The sequence below is a fragment of the Lithobates pipiens genome, unplaced genomic scaffold, assembly GCF_037356315.1.
Source record: "Lithobates pipiens isolate NorthernLeopardFrog02 unplaced genomic scaffold, aLitPip1_a1.2 Scaffold_27, whole genome shotgun sequence".
NCBI classification, from domain to species: domain Eukaryota; kingdom Metazoa; phylum Chordata; class Amphibia; order Anura; family Ranidae; genus Lithobates; species Lithobates pipiens.
This window is the reverse complement of record NW_027507788.1, coordinates 22,002,886-22,020,438: the sequence shown is the minus strand read 5'-3', so window position 1 is coordinate 22,020,438 and position 17,553 is coordinate 22,002,886. Positions and strand designations below refer to the sequence as shown.

Here is a 17,553-nt window from a genome sequence, read left to right as displayed (position 1 = left end):
CGGGTTCTTGGTTACCTCCCCGACTAAGGCCCTTCTCCCCCAATTGCTCAGTTTGGCCAAACGGCCCACTCTAGGAAGAGTCCTGGTGGTTCCAAACTTCTTCCATTTACAAATGATGAGACCTTTAATACTGCAGACATTTTTCTCTACCCTTCCTCAGATCTGTGACTCCATGCAATCCTGTCTTGGAGGTCTACAGACAATTCCTTGGACCACAGACAATACAGACAATTCCTTGGACCACAGACAATACAGACAATTCCTTGGACTTCATGGCTTGGCTTGTGCTCTGACATGCACTGTTAACTATGGGACCTTATACAGACAGGTGTGTGCCTTTCCAAATCATGTCCAATCAACTGAATTTACCACAGGTGGACTCCAATCAAGTTGTAGAAACATCTCAAGGATGATCAGTGGAAACAGGATGCAACTGAGCTCAATTTTCATTGTCATGGCAAAGGCTGTGAATACTTATGTACATGTGATTATTTTTTCTTTTTTTTTTTCATTTGCAAAGATTTTGAACAAAGTTCTTTCATGTTGTCATTGTGGGATTTTTGTTTTAGAATTTTTAGAAAAATAATGAATTTAATCCATTTTGGGATAAGGCTGTAACATAAAAAAAATGTGGAAAAAGTGAACTTTTGTTCCATGCAATGTATGAAAAGTTCCCAGACATACACAGAAAAAGTGCAATGGATGAGCCACCATTATCTTGGTGTGGGCTACAACTCAACATGTTAGTCCACATATAAACCCCAGTGAGTCCAAAGTAAAATGGATAGTAATGTTCTTTATTGAACAAGTAGATAAATAGTCACTTACATCAGGAGTACAGTAATCCCACTCTCTATGGTGTTACAATGTTGCTGTGCCATCTGTTGTAAAATCTGCACCACCTGTGGCCTCCATTGCGGTTCTATAGAATTATTTAAGGGGGAAAAAAACAAAGTGCAGAGACTTAAGCCCCGTACACACGAGAGGACTTAAGTCCGACAGACATCCGAAGGAGTTCTGCCGGAGTTCCGACAGAGTTCTGACGGACTTTTCGACTGAGCGGACTTGGCCACACACAATCACACTAAACTCCGACGGATTCGAACGTGATGACGTACGACTGGACTCGAATAAGGAAGTTCATAGCCAGTAGCCAATAGCTGCCCTAGCGTCGGTTTTAGTCCGTCGGAATAGCATACACACGAGCGAATTTTTCGGAGGGACCGGGTCCGGCGGAGTTCCGTCGGAAAAATTTGAAGCATGTTCCATATTCTAAAGTCCGTCAGACTTTTGCGAATCAAAAGTCTGTTGCAGCCCACACACGATCGAATAGTCTGACGGAATCATTCCGTCGGACTTTGGATGTTCAAAAGTCCGCTTGTGTGTACAGGGCTTTATACCTACCAATCAGGTTTAGAGCAGAGGAATGATGAAAAATCATTGGTTGCTATAGGTACAGCACATTGCTACCATTACATAAAACTGGTGGTAATATGCATTATTGTTTGAAAAAGACAACTAGATATCTGTTTTGTGTCCAGTTCTCCAAGGAGCGCTGGTAAAATATCACATTTCTGTGTAGGCCGTAGTTTGGACCAATGATGGTTGTCAGTGCTGATCTCTGAAAAAATAGAGAAAATGTTTGTTCATTACTTTATGAATTACACTTTGAATTGTATTTATGCATTATATATATATATATATATATATATATATATATATATATATATATATTTTTTTTTTTTTTTTCAAATATAAGTTTTTATTAAGCACCAACAATGGGAGACATCCCAACATAACAAACAATCTGAAGATGCAGTATATGTTACAGACACTTTGTTCAGTGTGTCAGAGTACAGTAAACATTATACATCCGAACATTGTAGTACAATGGTGTAGTTAGCGTACAACATATGGGTTGATGTATTACAGTTTTTCACGCGTGTCCAAAGGCAACAGGACTTCTTCCCTACTTTTTCACTTTTTCCTCAAAATGCACAGTTAACGGAAGGGAGGGAGGAAAAGAATAGTGATAGAAAGAGATAGAAGTGGAAAAGGGAGGGGGGGGGGGAGAAAGGGGGAACGGGGGGGACGACGACGACGACATGCAGAGCGAGGGTGGGTGTAGGTGAACGATCCGTGTTCCAGAATTATGTAGATGTCTGTTGGTAAACTATGACCCCAGGAGAGATGTTCCTTCTTCTGAGTAAATAAAAATGTTCCAGATAGTCCAGGTTTCTGAGTATTTCTCACGGTTGTGCTGTGCGGTGAGGACCAAGTCCTCCATCTTAAGCCCCATACACACTATCAGATTATCTGTTGAGTTTTTCCTTCAGATTTACCAAAACCATGTAGTAGAAGGGCCTGCCTGACTGCATACACATTGAAACTCCTAAGGTTTGTCCTCATATTATATGGTTTTGGTAAATCTGAAGGAAAAACTCAGCAGATAATCTGATAGTGTGTATGGGGCTTTATTCATTTCTTCCACCTTCCGCAGCCAACATGCAATGGTCGGTGGGAACTCTTGCTTCCAGTGAAGCGATATACAGTACAGGCCTCGGTGGCGTTTAGTAAGTGACGCATCAATGATTTTTTCAAAGAATTTAGCTTTTAGACCAAAACGTTCAATTTTGGTCTCCTCTGACCAGAGCACCCTCTTCCACATGTTTGCTGTGTCCCCCGCATGGCTTCTCACAAACTGCAAATGGAACATCTTATGGCTTTCTTTTAACAATGGCTTTCTTCTTGCCACTCTTCCATAAAGGCCAGAATTGTGGAGAGACGACTAAGGCCGCGTACACACGCGCGGACTGTTCGCCCAACCTTGTCCGCTGAACAGTGTTTGGGCGGACAGTCCGCTCGTGTGTGGGGCTTCAGCGGACAGTTTCAGCGGACAGTTGGCCGAACAAGGTCTTACGGAAATTCCGAAAAACTGTCCGCTGAAACAAGGTTTCAGCGGACTGTTCGCTCGTGTGTAGGCTTGTTCGGCCAACTAAGTCTCGCGCATGCTCAGAAAGGATTTCCACGTCGGAAGGTTGCATTGCAGTGTATAGGACGTCGTATTTTTCGTCCCGTCGTACGTGCCGTTCACGTCATCGCGCACGGTTTCAGCAAACTGTTCGTCCGTCGTGTGTGGCCATGTCCGTCCATGCTAAGTTTGAGCGGACTGTTCGCTCAAACTGTTGGACGGACAAAGTTGGGCCAACAGTCCGCGCGTGTGTACGCGGCCTTATAGTTGTCTCTGTAGTTGATTCTCCCACCTGAGCTGTGGATCTCTGCAGCTCCTCCAGAGTTACCATGGACCTCTTGGCTGCTTCTCTGATGAATGTTCTCCTTGCCCGGCCGGTCAGTTTAGGTGGACGGCCATGTCTTGGTAGGTTTGCAGTTGTGCCATACTCTTTCCATTTTCTGATGATGGATTGAACAGAGCTCTGTGACATGTTCAAAGCTTGGAATATTTTTTTATAACCCAATCCTGCTTTAAACTTCTCCACAACTTTATCCTTGACCTGTCTGGTGTGTTCCTTGGCCTTCATAATGCTATTTGTTTACTAAGGTTCTCTAACAAACCTCTGAGGGCTTCACAGAAGAGCTGTATTTATACTGAGATTAAATTACACACAGGTGAACTCTATTTACTAATTTGGTAACTTAGGAAGGCAATTGGTTCTACTAATTAGTGGGTATCAGAGTAAAGGGGGCTGAATACAAATGCACGCCACACTTTTCACATATTTATTTGTAAAAAGATTGGAAAAACATTTATCATTTTCCTTCCACAATTATGTACTACTTTGTGTTGGTCTAGCACATAAAATCCCAATAAACAACATTAATGTTTTTGGTTGAAACATGAAAAACTGTGGAAAATTTCAAGGGTTAGGAATACTTTTTCAAGGCACTGTATCTACAGTCATATCTTTTTTTTTAGTTAGGGTAGGAAATGCTTATGTTTTGGATGTCCCCACTGAGTAACCCTCTCTATTGGTTCTGGTGAAAATGATTCCTGTACAGAAAGGTATGGGCGATGCAAAGTTTTGGAGTTTTCACAGGAACAGGAGTGAAGTTGAAATGGCTTAAGCTAATGGCTTTATCTTTTCTGGTGACAGCGTGGCTATTGAGGAATACTCTATTTCGCCAAAAGTAATGGGACACCCGACTTTACACGCACATGAACTTTATTGACATCCCGGTCTTAGTCCGTAGGGTTCAATAGTGAGTTGGCCCACCCTTTGCAGCTATAACAGCTTCAACTCTTCTGGGAAGGCCGTCCACAAGGTTTATGAGTGTGTTTATGGCTATGCTTGACCATTCTTTCAGAAGCACATTTGTGAGGTCATTTGGTGGAGGGGAGATTATGGTGTGGGGTTGTTTTTCAGGTGTTGGCCTTGGCCCGTTAGTTCCAGTGACATTTTGGACAATTTCATGCTCCCAACTTTGTGGGAACAGTTTGGGGATGGCCCCTTCCTGTTCCAACATGACTATCTACCAGTGCACAAAGCAAGGTCAATAAAGACATGGATGAGCGAATTTGGGGTGGAGGAACTTGACCGGCTTGCCTCAATTCGATAGAACAACTTTGGGATGAATTTGTGTGGAGACTGCGAGCCAGGCCTTCTAGTCCAGCATCAGTGGCTGAACTCACAAATGCGCTGGACGAATGGCCAAACATTCCCATAGACACACTCCAAAACCTTTTGGATCGCTTTCCCAATAGTGAACCCTACGGACTAAGACAGGGATGCCATTAAAGTTCATGTGCATGTAAAGCAGGTGTCCCATTACTTTTGACAATATTGCGTATGTTTAACTGAAAGCCTTTGTGCCCAGAGTTCAGCTTTAGTTTAGTTCAACTTTCGAAATATAGTCAGAAAGCTCCATACTCAGTTATAATACATACAGTATATCTGAACTGTTATATCTGCCACATCCCAGATCACAAAACTGGATGAACGGAATCTCAACCATACCTAGCTCTTTGCTGTAATTATGCTTTAAAGAAAGTCACCTTCTGTGGTGGGTATAGACTTTGCTGATAATGCAGACAAAAAGTATAGTTCAGGGGGTTAACTGGGACCATGTAATCCTTAAACCTCATCCAGCACCATCATCTGTTATTTGCTATCCTATAGTATTTTATATAATCATCCACCCTCTATTTATATATATATATTTGTTCTCATTTACCATTGTCAACTTGTATCCTTGTATTACTACCCTCTATAGCAGGGATATGCATTTAGCGGACCTCCAGCTGTTGCAAAACTACAAGTCCCATGAGGCCTAGCAAGACACTAAAAGCCACAAGCATGACACCCAGAGACAGAGGCATGATGGGACTTGTAGTTTTGCAACAGCTGGAGGTCCGCTAATTACATATCCCTGCTCTATAGCCTTCCCCTATCATTTTTTATCTTCTACCATCATGTATTATCTTGAATATCCCTTCACTGTCTGTAAATGAACATTTCCTTTCCTGTAGGTTTATTTCAAGGTTTGTAGGAACAGTGTACATCAAGACCAGGGCTGGCCCAAGGCATTGTGCTTCCTGGGTCCAGGAATAAAATGCTGCCCCCCGCCCCCCCCCAAAAAAATAAAAATAAAATCAAGCCCACCAAAAGGCCCCCACATTAATTATTTTATATCATGACAATTAAATCATACATTAAATTTATCAGGAAGTCAGATTTACATGCGACAGTGATGGTGGGGTTCAGACAGAGGAGATGGTGGCGGTGGTGAGGGGAGGGGGTTAGACACAGGCAGGGGTGGTATGGAGGGGTTAGACACAAGTAGGGGTGGTAAGGGGTTGGACACAGGCAGGGGTGGTAGTGGGGTTATACACAGGCAGGGGTGGTTGGGGGGTTAGACACAGGCAGGGATGATGGGGGGTTAGACACAGGCAGGGGTGGTAGGGGGTTAGACACAGGCAGGGGTGGTAGGGGGGTTATACACAGGCAGTGGTGGTGGGGGGTTAGACACAGGCAGGGGTGGTGGGGGGTTAGACACAGGCAGGGGTGGTGGGGGGTTAGACACAGGCAGGGGTGGTAGGGGGTTAAACACAGGCAGGGGTGGTAGGGGGGTTATACACAGGCAGGGGTGGTGGGAGGTTAGACACAGGCAGGGGTGGTAGGGGGGGTTAGACACAGGCAGGTGTGGTGAAGATGGGATTAGTGGCGCTGGCACTTACTTTCTCTTAGTTTCAGCTGCACTTATATCGATCCCTCACTTTCTCTTGTCAGGAACAATGGGAAGGGGAGCAGCAGAGAGGATGGGCGGGTGGCCAGCTGTGCTCTGCCATTACATGTAACAGCAGTGGCACCGGGCCATTCAACCACTGTCTTTCTGGGCGTCAATGTGCCGCCCCTCAGAACCTGCCGCCCGGGACCAATGGTCCCATTGGGTCCCATTTTAGGTCCGGCGCTGATCAAGACATACAGTATGCTTCCAACACATCAGACCAGTGTATACTTACATTAGAACACTTTCTTTACAAGAAAGAACCCACCGACCCCGACAAGGGCCACTCCAGCTAGAACACCGATCACAATGCCGGCTATCGCTCCTCCGCTCAGTCCGCTTGAACCTGGGGATTCTATGGAAATAGATGTGTAAAAAATAATTATTAAAGGGTATCTAAAACTTCCTTACCAATTCATTTTTTTTATTTGGTCCCTCTTGGTCTGTTAAAGTTGAATGTGTTTTATCTCTGTAATAAGTCGAATGCCTTGTACACACAGTTGGAAATTCCGACGGAAAAGGTCCGATCGGATTATATTGTCGGAAAATTCGATCATGTCAGACTTTTTCCGGTGGAAATTCTGACAGAAAAAATTTTAGAGCAGGATCTCAAATTTGCAGACAAAAAAAAATCAGATCAGACTTTTTCCGATCGTTTGTAAAGAATTCCGATCGTGCCACGCATGCTCAGATCAAATTACGAGACCAAAGCTATTGGCTACTAGCCTCAATGTAGTCCTGTCATAACGAACGAACGTCGTCACGTTCCGAGCAATTGGATTTTCCGACAACTCTGTCCGACCGTGTGTATGCAACACCAGTTTAGGACAAAATCCATCCGAAAAAATCAGACGGATTTTGTTGTCGGAATGTCCGACCGTGTGTACAAGGCATTCGAAATCCCTCAAATCTTGTCAGCTGGTTACTTTCTGTGCTGTTGATTGACTGTGCTGCAGTGTTATCAGTTACATTGTTGTTAATTAGGGACATACCTAGAGCATTTGGCACCCGGGGCGGATCCTATATCTGCCCCCTGGTGGGCAAGCAGAAAACCGCACGTCAATTTGCTGATGTCGGCATCAAGTGACATCAGTTGTGTAGTGCCTCCGTGCGCAGCGGCCCAGAACCTGGAAGAATCCTCCTCCATCTGCTCCCCCAGGCGCCCAGGCCCCTCCTCCTCCTCTGCAAAAACAGTGCTGACTGACCCGAGGATTGTCACCGGGTGGCGGACAGAAATACATGTACCTGGCAGCAACACACTTACTATGTGCTACTGCCAGTGGCGCCATTAGGGCTAGTGTCACCTGTGCAGAAAAACATGATGTCACCCTCCCCAAAAAAATATTATTTTCTTGTTTTCTGAAAGTGCACCAAAGATGCAGAATGTGGTACTTTTGGTGCACTTTTAGAAAATACAGTAAAAACGCACAACCTAATAGAAATCTATAGGACTGCATGTATAACTGCGGGTAACAGTTGAAGTCTTGACGACGTAACGCGTAGGAACCCGGAAGTGACGTTCATATCCGGTCTGCTGTTGTTTGTCACTGTGTATTTCCCAACTTCTTTTGTGAGTAGTTTTTATATTCTTAATAAATTATATACGTTTGAAATACTACACTATGGCGGTTCTCTTTGGTTCATCCCTCTGAGCTTACCTACCATTCACCACATATGAGGAAGTTGGAGAAGTCTCCAAGAGCCTGCTGCACAGCCATCCCCGTGATCAGCCCTTGTTACCTGAGTGCCCTGAATTATTTTCGCTGTTTACCTTACAGCGGTGAGGTAATTGCATAGCATTAGCATCACTTGCATGGATTATCACTGAAGGATTGTTGGCTCAGCACGTTGCACTTTAATTTAGTGTGTTTACCGAATTGCACTATCTGATCATGTATGGGACACTTTAGTGTGATTCACTGCTGTCACTTGGATTCAGATTTGTTTTACTGTTCACGTTATCATTTGTCACCATTTGCTCCATTTTCTGTACATATTTAATTATTTTTACACTGTTTTTTGCTTATGCATTTTGGTGTGTGCAGCAAATCATATGAGTATTATGCACACAGTCACTTTGTGATTTATTGCAGCAAACCTTACGAGTATTATGCACACAGTCACCTTTTGATTCATTAATGCACGGTTGCACTTTCAAAAAAATTTCTTTTACATTTTTTTTCATTTGTGAATATAGTTGCACTGTATTTGTTGCTATTAGTAGGGCTATCCTATTTATTTATCATTGTTTTTATTTATGGTTGTAAATTAGCGCATCACACCCTTACCCTGTTTTAAGTTAACATGTAGGAAGACCCCCTTTATATTACACAGTCCTTGTACCTCTGGACCCCTTCACATTACACAGCCCCCACACCTTTGGACCCCTTTAAATTAAACAGCCCCATACCTCTGGATCCCTTCACAATACACAGCCCCCACATCTCTGGACCCCTTTACATTACACAGCCCCCATACCTCTGGATCCCTTCACAATACACAGCCCCAAACCTTTGAACCCCTTTAATCTACACAGCCCCCACATCTCTGGACCCCTTCACATTATCAGCCCCCATACCTCTGGACCCCTTTACATTACACAGCTTCATACCTCTGGACCCTTTCACATTACACAGCCCCCACATCTCTGGACCCCTTCACATTATCAGCCCCCATACCTCTGGACCCCTTTACAATACACAGCTTCATACCTCTGGACCCTTTCACATTACACAGCCCCCACATCTCAGGACCCCTTCACATTATCAGCCCCCATACCTCTGGACCCCTTTACATTACACAGCTTCATACCTCTGGACCCTTTCTCATTACACAGCCCCCACATCTCTGGACCCCTTCACATTACACAGTCCCCATACCTATGGACCCCTTCACATTACACAGTCCCCATACCTCTGGACCCCTTTCCATTACACAGCCCCCCCCCCCACACTTCGGGAGCCCTGGAAACCAGCATTCCATGTGGGTTTCTCACACCACATTCAAAATGCACTCAAGTTGCAATGGGTGTCAATGTTAACTTAACAACGCCACAAACGCAGTTCCCAAATGCAAAAGCCTTTACCTGCATTGGATGGTATGGTACAGTAGAACCATGCAATCAAGTTCCTGCGCATCTTATAACGCTTGGTGTGGTCCAGCACAATTTCAAATAAATGGGCTGAAATTGTACTGCACCTGGAAAACACGTGAATCACACAGGAACGCACAGTGTGATGCTGTGCGATTCATCGCGTGAGTCGGCCCTGAGTCCTGGAGCCAGTGCTGGAAAAAGTTCCGTCACCTGTCTTACTTGCCTGGCAGGGGGGGCATTAGTGTGATCACCTGGGGTGATTGACCTGCATCTCTAACTGGGTGCTCACGGTCCCGGATGGCATGATTGTCCCCTGGACAGCATCTCTTTGAATCAGGGGATAGAGTATACTTGCGCAGCGGGGGAGCTGATATAAATGAACACTTGCATGATTTGGGTGTAGGGGAGAGGGCTTTGCATGTGCTAGGGAGCGTTTTAGGAAAATCTGCCCCCCAGCAGAAGTCCTCCCTACACCCAAAGTGCCTCCTAGCACATGCAGTACCCTCTCCCCCATACTCAAATCACTGAAAGTGTTCATTTATATCAGCCCCCCTGCGCAAGTATCCTCTATAGTGTGTGTGTAATAATGGCAGACCTCAGATGAGCTGCATATGTAGAGCAGCGCCTCGCCTCCTCCCCAGCTCCTCCACCTGTCTATGTACACAGAAATGGAAAATGTGGATTGGGGATATTACTGCTAACTCGATTAGTGAAGAAAAATTAACAGCTGCTACATAAGAATGTGACAAAAATTTGGTGCAAAAGATCAGTGAAAAATGTTGCGCTAAAAATATAAAACAATAAACATTATTATCTTTTACCCGTCGGGGGTGTGTTATTCATCCAGATATGTCACACCCACCGATGGGACAGATATATATGTGGTTTTCATTATAACTTATGGGCCGGGTTTTGTACCGGGTTGATCGATCTTGCGGATATCGGCCGATCCGTGTATATGAAATCATGGTCTATATGAATGCCATAGTTATATATGCGGTTTTCATCGTATCTTGTGGTCCATGTCTTCGTGCCGGGCTGACCGATCTCGTGGATATCGGCTGATCTGTTTATATTAATTCATGGTCTACACGATCACTATAGGTATTACGTGAACAATAATCTGTTAATCTATCTGTGGTGGTTAATATAAACGGCTTTGTTTTCCACCTTAGATGGACAGGTCGGATTACTCCGTTATAACTGAATGATTATGTCCAGTTTGTCATTCGATCAGACCCTGAAAAGACCCTCTTTTCCTGCGGCCTGCCAGGTTGCGTGCTCGGATAAAGGGTCTGGTATGGATTTTTAGGGGGAACCCCATGTCATTTTTTTTTTTAAATTTGACGCAGGGTTCCCCTTAAAATCCATACCAGACCTGAAGGGCCTGGTATTTGAATTTGGGGGAACCCCCACTTTTTTTTTTTATCAGTGACTTTCAATGAGTGTTCTCTGTATTACGGGAGCCGACAATTCATTATAGCCGCGTGATTTTAAATGACTTTTTTTCCTGCAGAAATTACACTCTGTGCAGGGACAGTTCTAAGCACGGGAAACATGCGCCCCTTCACAGGCATACTATAGACACTCCCCAGGTACGAAATTTAAAGGAATATTACACTTTTATTGTTTCACTTTATTCATTATTAAAATCACTGCTCCCTAAAAAACGGGCGTTTTTAAAACTTTGTTTGCCTTGATACATGTCCCATGGGGCAGGACCCGGGTCCCCAAACACTTTTTAGGACAGTAACTTGCATATTAGCCTTTAAAATTAGCACTTTAGATTTTGAACATTCGAGTCCCATAGACATTAATAGGGTTCTAAAGTTCACACAAAGTTTAGGTCTGTTCGCAGGTTCTGGTGCGAACCGAACCGGGGGGAGTGTTCGGCTCATCCTTATTCTTAGGGTGCATTACAGATACCGGTTTAGCAATGTGGTACCTGTTCGGCATACAATAAGTGTCTTTGCTTGCTATTAATCAATGAATAAAAATGTATTATAATTTGTTAGATTGTTTTTAGAGTATTTTTTACATATGTTTTTATTTTTAGGAGTGTTGGTTCAACGTCTGAGCTGGCTACTGATTAGTGCCGGTATAGACAAATTTTTAATTTTTAGCTTTGTCTCCGGTTAAGAGCCATTACTACAATGCTGTCCCCCTAGGTAAGCCGCTGTGACACAGCAGTTTTGCTATGTGTATAGCCTGGCCACTCAGATGAGAGGTTTATAGGCATATTGGTGCCATAGTTCAGATTCTTTATGTTTAAGGTGTGAAGTACTTCTGGCACCATTTGCCTTTTTTTCCCTAATCTAAAATGGCGCTCCATATCCAGCCACCCAAGACTCAAAACGAGGCTTGATTGGGTGTGTTTACTATATTAATAGGGTGCGTCAGTACACTGCTTGTGCCCCAAGACGATGTCAAACCTGTGACGAATCGCATAGGGAGGAGCGACGTGCTGATGTTACCGTGTGATACATCCCATTGTTTGTTAGCAGGGGTGTGTGTGTACTGCAGCCAGCCGACCACATATTTTTAACCAGTTTTTTTATCTATACGCCTTGCAAATATGTTAAATATTAAAATATAAATATGTTAAATAAAAAACCTTGCAGGTTTTACCTATGGCTACTCTTTGCATTTTTTTCTGAGCTACGTTTGTGCCATCATCTACCGAGTTTTGTACAAGCCTGAAGTGGAGGATTCATCCAGCTACGTTCCGGATCAGACGCCCCCCCCCCCTGGTTGTGGTGACTGTGTTGGTGTCGGAACATCATTGAGGAAAAGGCCCTGGGTGGGTGTTAGCCATGGGCATTTCTTGTCTGTGCAGCTGGTAAGCGCACATTCCTTACGGTGGTGGATTCACAGTGTCCATCAAGCAAAAAGTCACATGGATTGTTTTGAACTGTTCACATGCCGATTCATTTTTTTGTCAATGACTCACCTCTTGTAAAATAATTTCTGATCGAAACTTTGATTTACCGTCACAGAATTACTCACAGAGTTAATTATCTCATAGTTGGGACTGTTTTTGATTTATCATTAATTCCTTACTTATTATTACGTTTATAAGGTTAAGGTTCACTTGCACATTATGCCGCGTACACACGAGCGGACTGTATGACGTACTTAGTCCGTCATACAATCCGACGGACAGTCCGTCATACTTTCGACTGAACGGACTTGACCACACACGGATACCCAAACAGTCCGTCGAAAGCTTGCGCAATGACGTGTACGACGGGACTAGAAATAGGAAGTCCAATACACAGCAAAGCAACCTTCCGCCGTGTAAATCCTTTCTGAGCATGCGCCATTCTTAGTCCGTCGAACTAGCCTACTGACGAGCGGATTGTCCGCTGAAACCAAAGTACGACGGACAGAATTTCGAAAAATCCGAAATACTTAGTACGCCAGACTGCACGCTGAAAAAGTCCGCTGAAGCCCACACACGAGCGGACTGTCCACTGAAATGTGTTTCGACGGACTAAGTACGCCATACAGTCCGCCCGTGTGTACGCGGCATTAGTTAGAGCGCAACCATATTTCGTTTTTAATTGTATTTGTGTGTATTCCAGTTTGTGTTGCAGCTTATTTTTTTTTAGGGATAATTTAATTTCCAGCGCAGTCTTTTTTTCTACTACATTACATACTACTGAACTGTTATGCCCTGTACACAGGGTCGGAAATTCAGACAGAAAAGGTCCGATCGGATTATGTTGTCGGAAAATGCGATCGTGTGTGGGCTCTATCGGACTTTTTCCGTCGGAAATTCCGACGGAAAAAATGTGAGAGCAGGATTTGGTGTCATGCTTGATATGTTTTAATATGTCTTAGCATGATGTGAGTTATAGCGATTTTGCCATCACTGATGTGGAGGATATTTATTAACTTTTACCCATCGGGGGTGTGTTATTCATCCAGATATGTCACACCCACCGATGGGACAGATATATATGTGGTTTTCATTATGACTTATGGGCCGGGTTTTGTACTGGGTTGACTGATTTTTGCGGATATTGGCCGATCTGTGTATATGAAATCATGGTCTATATGCACGGCTGGACTGGGACAAAAATTTGGCCCTGGACTTCATCCAGACCAGTCCACTTTAATTTTGCAAACAAGCACAAAAACAGTATATAAAACTATACGTAATTGTGCAAAAAAAACATAAGTAGCATAACATAAGGAGTCCTCACTAACCTCGTTTATTATTTCACTTATTCTCCTCTGTATTTTTCTCATCTTTCTCACATCACTGCGTGAAGTTGAGGGTAAGCCGTGCAGCCATTACTTTGTCACCGGCCCACTGAGCCATCGGCCCACCGAGAAACTCCCTGTAGTCCCAATGGCCAGTACATGCCTGTCTATATGAATGTCATAGTTACAGTATATATGTGGTTTTCATCGTATCTTGTGTACCATGTCTTCGTGCCAGGCTGACCAATCTCATGGACATCGGCCGATCTGTAATATAATAATTCATGGTCTACACGATCACTATAGGTATTACGTGAGCAATAATCTGTAGGGGGTGTGGTGCAGGTCCTGTTCTTCACTCAATGTGATTTGACCATTATTTGATTTTAATCTATCTATGGTGGTTAATATAAATGGCTTTGTTTTCCTCCTTAGATGGACAGGTCAGATTATTCCATTATAACTGAATGATTATGTCCAGTTTGTCAATCGATCAGCTGGTTTTTATCTCTTGTATTGGTGTATGGGACTCATTTACCTAATACATGAGTGACCGATAGAGACCATTTGTCCATTATTGTTCTTAGGGCCCATTTAATACTTGTATGCGTGCATTACAGGTACCAGTTTAGCAATGTGGTACCTGTTCCTCATGCAATAAGTGTCTTTGCTTGCTATTAATCAATGAATAGAAATTTATTAGAATTTGTTAGAGTATTTTTTAAAAAATTTTTTATTTTTATGAGTGTTGGTTCAACGTCTGAGCTGGCTACTGATTAGTGCCAGTATAGACAAATTTTTAGTTTTTAGTTTTGTCTCTGGTTAAGAGCCATTACTACAATGCTGTCCTCCTAGGTAAGCCACTGTGACACAGCGGTTTTGCTATGTGGGTATAGCTTGGCCACTCAGACGAGAGGTTTATAGGCATATTGGTGCCATAGTTCTAAATTCTTTAAGGTTTAAGGTGTGAAGTACTTCTGGCACCATTTTCAGTTTTTTCCCCTTATCTAAAATGGCGCTCCATATCCAGCCACCCACAATTCAGAATGAGGCTTGGTTGGGTGTGATTACTATATTAAGAGGTGCGTCAGTACACCGCTTGTGCCCCAAGACGATGTGAAGCCTGTGATGAAGAGCGTAGGGAGGAGCGACGTGCTGACGTCACCGCATGATACGTCCCATTGTTTGTTAGCACGGGTGTGTGTACTGCAGCCAGCCGACCACATATTTGTAACCAGTTTTTTTATCTATACGCCTTGCAGGTGTTTGTGTTTTTTAATGTTAAGTAAAAAAACTTGCAGGTTTTACCTATGGCTACTCTTTGCATTTTTTTCTGAGCTACGTTTGTGCCATCATCTACTGAGTTGTGCACAAGCCTAAAGTGGAGGATTCGTCCAGCTACGTTCCGGATCAGACGCCCCCCCCCTGGTTGCGGTGACTGTATTGGTGTCGGAACATCATTGAGGAAAAGGCCCTGGTTTGGTGTTTCTTGTCTGTGCACCTGGTAAGCGCACATTCCTTACGGTGGTGGATTCACCGTGTCTGTCAAGCAAAAAGTCACATGAATTGTGTTGAACTGTTCACATGCTGATTCATTTTTTGTCAATGACTCGCCTCTTGCAAAAGAATTTCTGATTGGAACTTTTATTTACCGTCACAGAATTACCCACAGAGTTAATTATCTCATAGTCTTTGATTTATCATTAATTCATTACTTATTATTACATTTATAAGGTTTAGGTTCACTAGCACATTAGAGCGCAACCATATTTAGTTTTTATTTGTGTGTATTCCACTTTGTGTTGCAGCTTCTTTTTAGGGATAATTTAAATTCTAGCGCAGTCTTTTTTTCTACTACATTGCATACTACCGAACTGTTAGCCCTTGTACACACGGTCGGACATTCCGACGGAAAATGTCCGATCGGACCGTCTTGTCGGATAATCCGACCGTGTGTGGGCTTCATCTGACTTTTTCCGTCGCAATGTCCGGCCAACAAAGTTTGAGAGCTGGATATAAAAATTTTCCGACAACATGATCGGACAAAGTTCCACGCATGCTCAGATCAAATTCCTACAACAAAGCTATTGGCTACTAGCCTGAACGTAGTCCCGTTGTAACTAAATAACGTCATCGCGTTCCGAACTATCGGATTTTCCGACAACTTTGTCCGACCGTGTGTATGCAACACCAATTTCTGAAAAAATCAGATGGATTTTGTTTTTCATATTTCTTTTACCATTCGGGTACTGAGTATACATTTGCAATAAATATTCCTCAGCCAACCTGGTGTATCAGAGTGCGTAATGTTATTTGCAGAGTATATGACCAAGGAACCCAATACATCCAGCGGCTCCTTTGGCGTAAGAGCTGCACTTGAAAAAGGTGTTGTGCCCCAAAACAAAAAACTCCTCTGTGGACCTTTCTGATACTTGTTCCACTTTGTTGGGGCTTAGTCATGAGGTTGGAGAAGTAAAGCCCTAGAAAAAAAGACTGCTATTGACCTAGTTAGTGAGAGTTATCGAGTCACTTCCATTGGACAGGTTCACAGAAGCAGGCAAAGGTTAGCCCTAAGATTAAGGGAAGTCAAACTACTATTAACACAGTTAAACTAGTTTAAAACAGGCAGCAAAAATGGGTGATTTTTTTCTGTTAAAGTGGAAACGTACCCTAGAATTTCTCTGTGAACATTAAACTATGTAACAAATGAGTTGTATGGTTTAGTTCAGGTATATGATATTAGCGGACCCATTATGCCTCTGCCTCTGGGTGTCATGCTTGTGGCTGTCAGTTTTGCTAGGCCTCATGGAACTTGTAGTTCTGCAACAGCTGGAGGTCCACTAATTGCATATCCCTGGTTTAGTTGGTAAATGGCTGGCAGTTTCCGGTGCTGATTGCTGGACAACCATAAGTCAAATATGGTGCTCTACAGAGGCGGCTCTAGGCTTTTTGAGGCCTCAGGCAAAACCTAGACATGAGGCCCCACTCATTCCCATAATGGGAAAAATAATTCAAAATAATTCAAGCGATAAAAAAAAATTGTATAAATTACATATATTAAGAGCTTTAAAATGCTGGTGTCAGTTCTCTTGGTGCTGGTGTCAGTGCTCTCTCTCAGTGCTGGTGTCAGTGCTCTCTCTCAGTGCTGGTGTCAGTGCTCTCTATCTCACAGGCAATGTTAAACCGTTGCTGGTCTGAGCTTAATGCCACAGCGGCATTGTTGTCAGCAGAGGCGGCTCTTCAATCAGGCTGTCACGAGGCCCCTGTGAGTGCGAGGCCTTAGGCAACCGCCTTATTTGCCTAATTAGAGAGCCGCCTCTGGTGCTCTACTCTGAATTCTTTAAGGTACATGTGTTATTTGGTTGTTTAGTATCTGTAGAATATTTCCGGGATGAACTTCTTTAAAGGTAATAGCAGACATCATGAGTGCGCATTGGTAGGACCTTGTATTTTAAACGTTTAAAACCGATAACAGGTTCATTTTCTTGGGGAGATTGTCGGCCTCCCAGGCACACAAGCCCAACCACATTTGTTGACCAATGTGATTTACGTTCTTACATGATTGTGTTTGAAGGCACAGTGACCATTACAGTCCTCTTATTATAGCTGCAATCTGAAGGCGCGTTATTGACAGGTAGTTTACATAATGACCTATTGTAGAAGGGAAAGGAAAACTCTGACCACAGTTTAATAGATGCCTTCACAGTTGAGATAGAGGAGATAAAGCATGGCGCTCCCAATCTGATGGCTATAAGCCCTTGTACACACGGTCTGAGATTCCGACGGATGTGTCCTATCGGACCGTTTTGTCGGATAATCCAACTGCGTGTGGTCTCCATCGGACTGTTTCCGTTGGAGTATCTGACGGACCAAGTTTTCCAACTTGTCCGTAAAATTTTCCGACAAAATGCTCCGATCGGACATACTCCGATCATGTGTAGCCTACTCCGATGGACAAAGTGCCACGCATGCTCAGATCAAATTCCTAGACCAAAGCTATTGGCTAC

At 43.5% G+C, this 17,553-nt stretch overlaps 1 protein-coding gene across 1 annotated transcript in view; it reads right to left on the bottom strand.

Annotated features, from left to right (window-relative positions):
• Positions 1–776: 776 nt before the first annotated feature.
• The window catches only part of LOC143933646 (cell adhesion molecule CEACAM1-like), a 41,833-nt gene continuing 25,056 nt past the window's right edge, over positions 777–17,553 (bottom strand). Inside the window, exons 5-6 of the mRNA XM_077456598.1 lie at positions 6,479–6,598; positions 777–1,621 (exon numbers count right to left, since the gene is read on the bottom strand). Coding sequence (XP_077312724.1) covers positions 6,480–6,598 — 119 coding nt within the window. The 3' untranslated portion in view covers positions 777–1,621; position 6,479. The remainder of the gene's footprint in view (positions 1,622–6,478; positions 6,599–17,553) is intronic.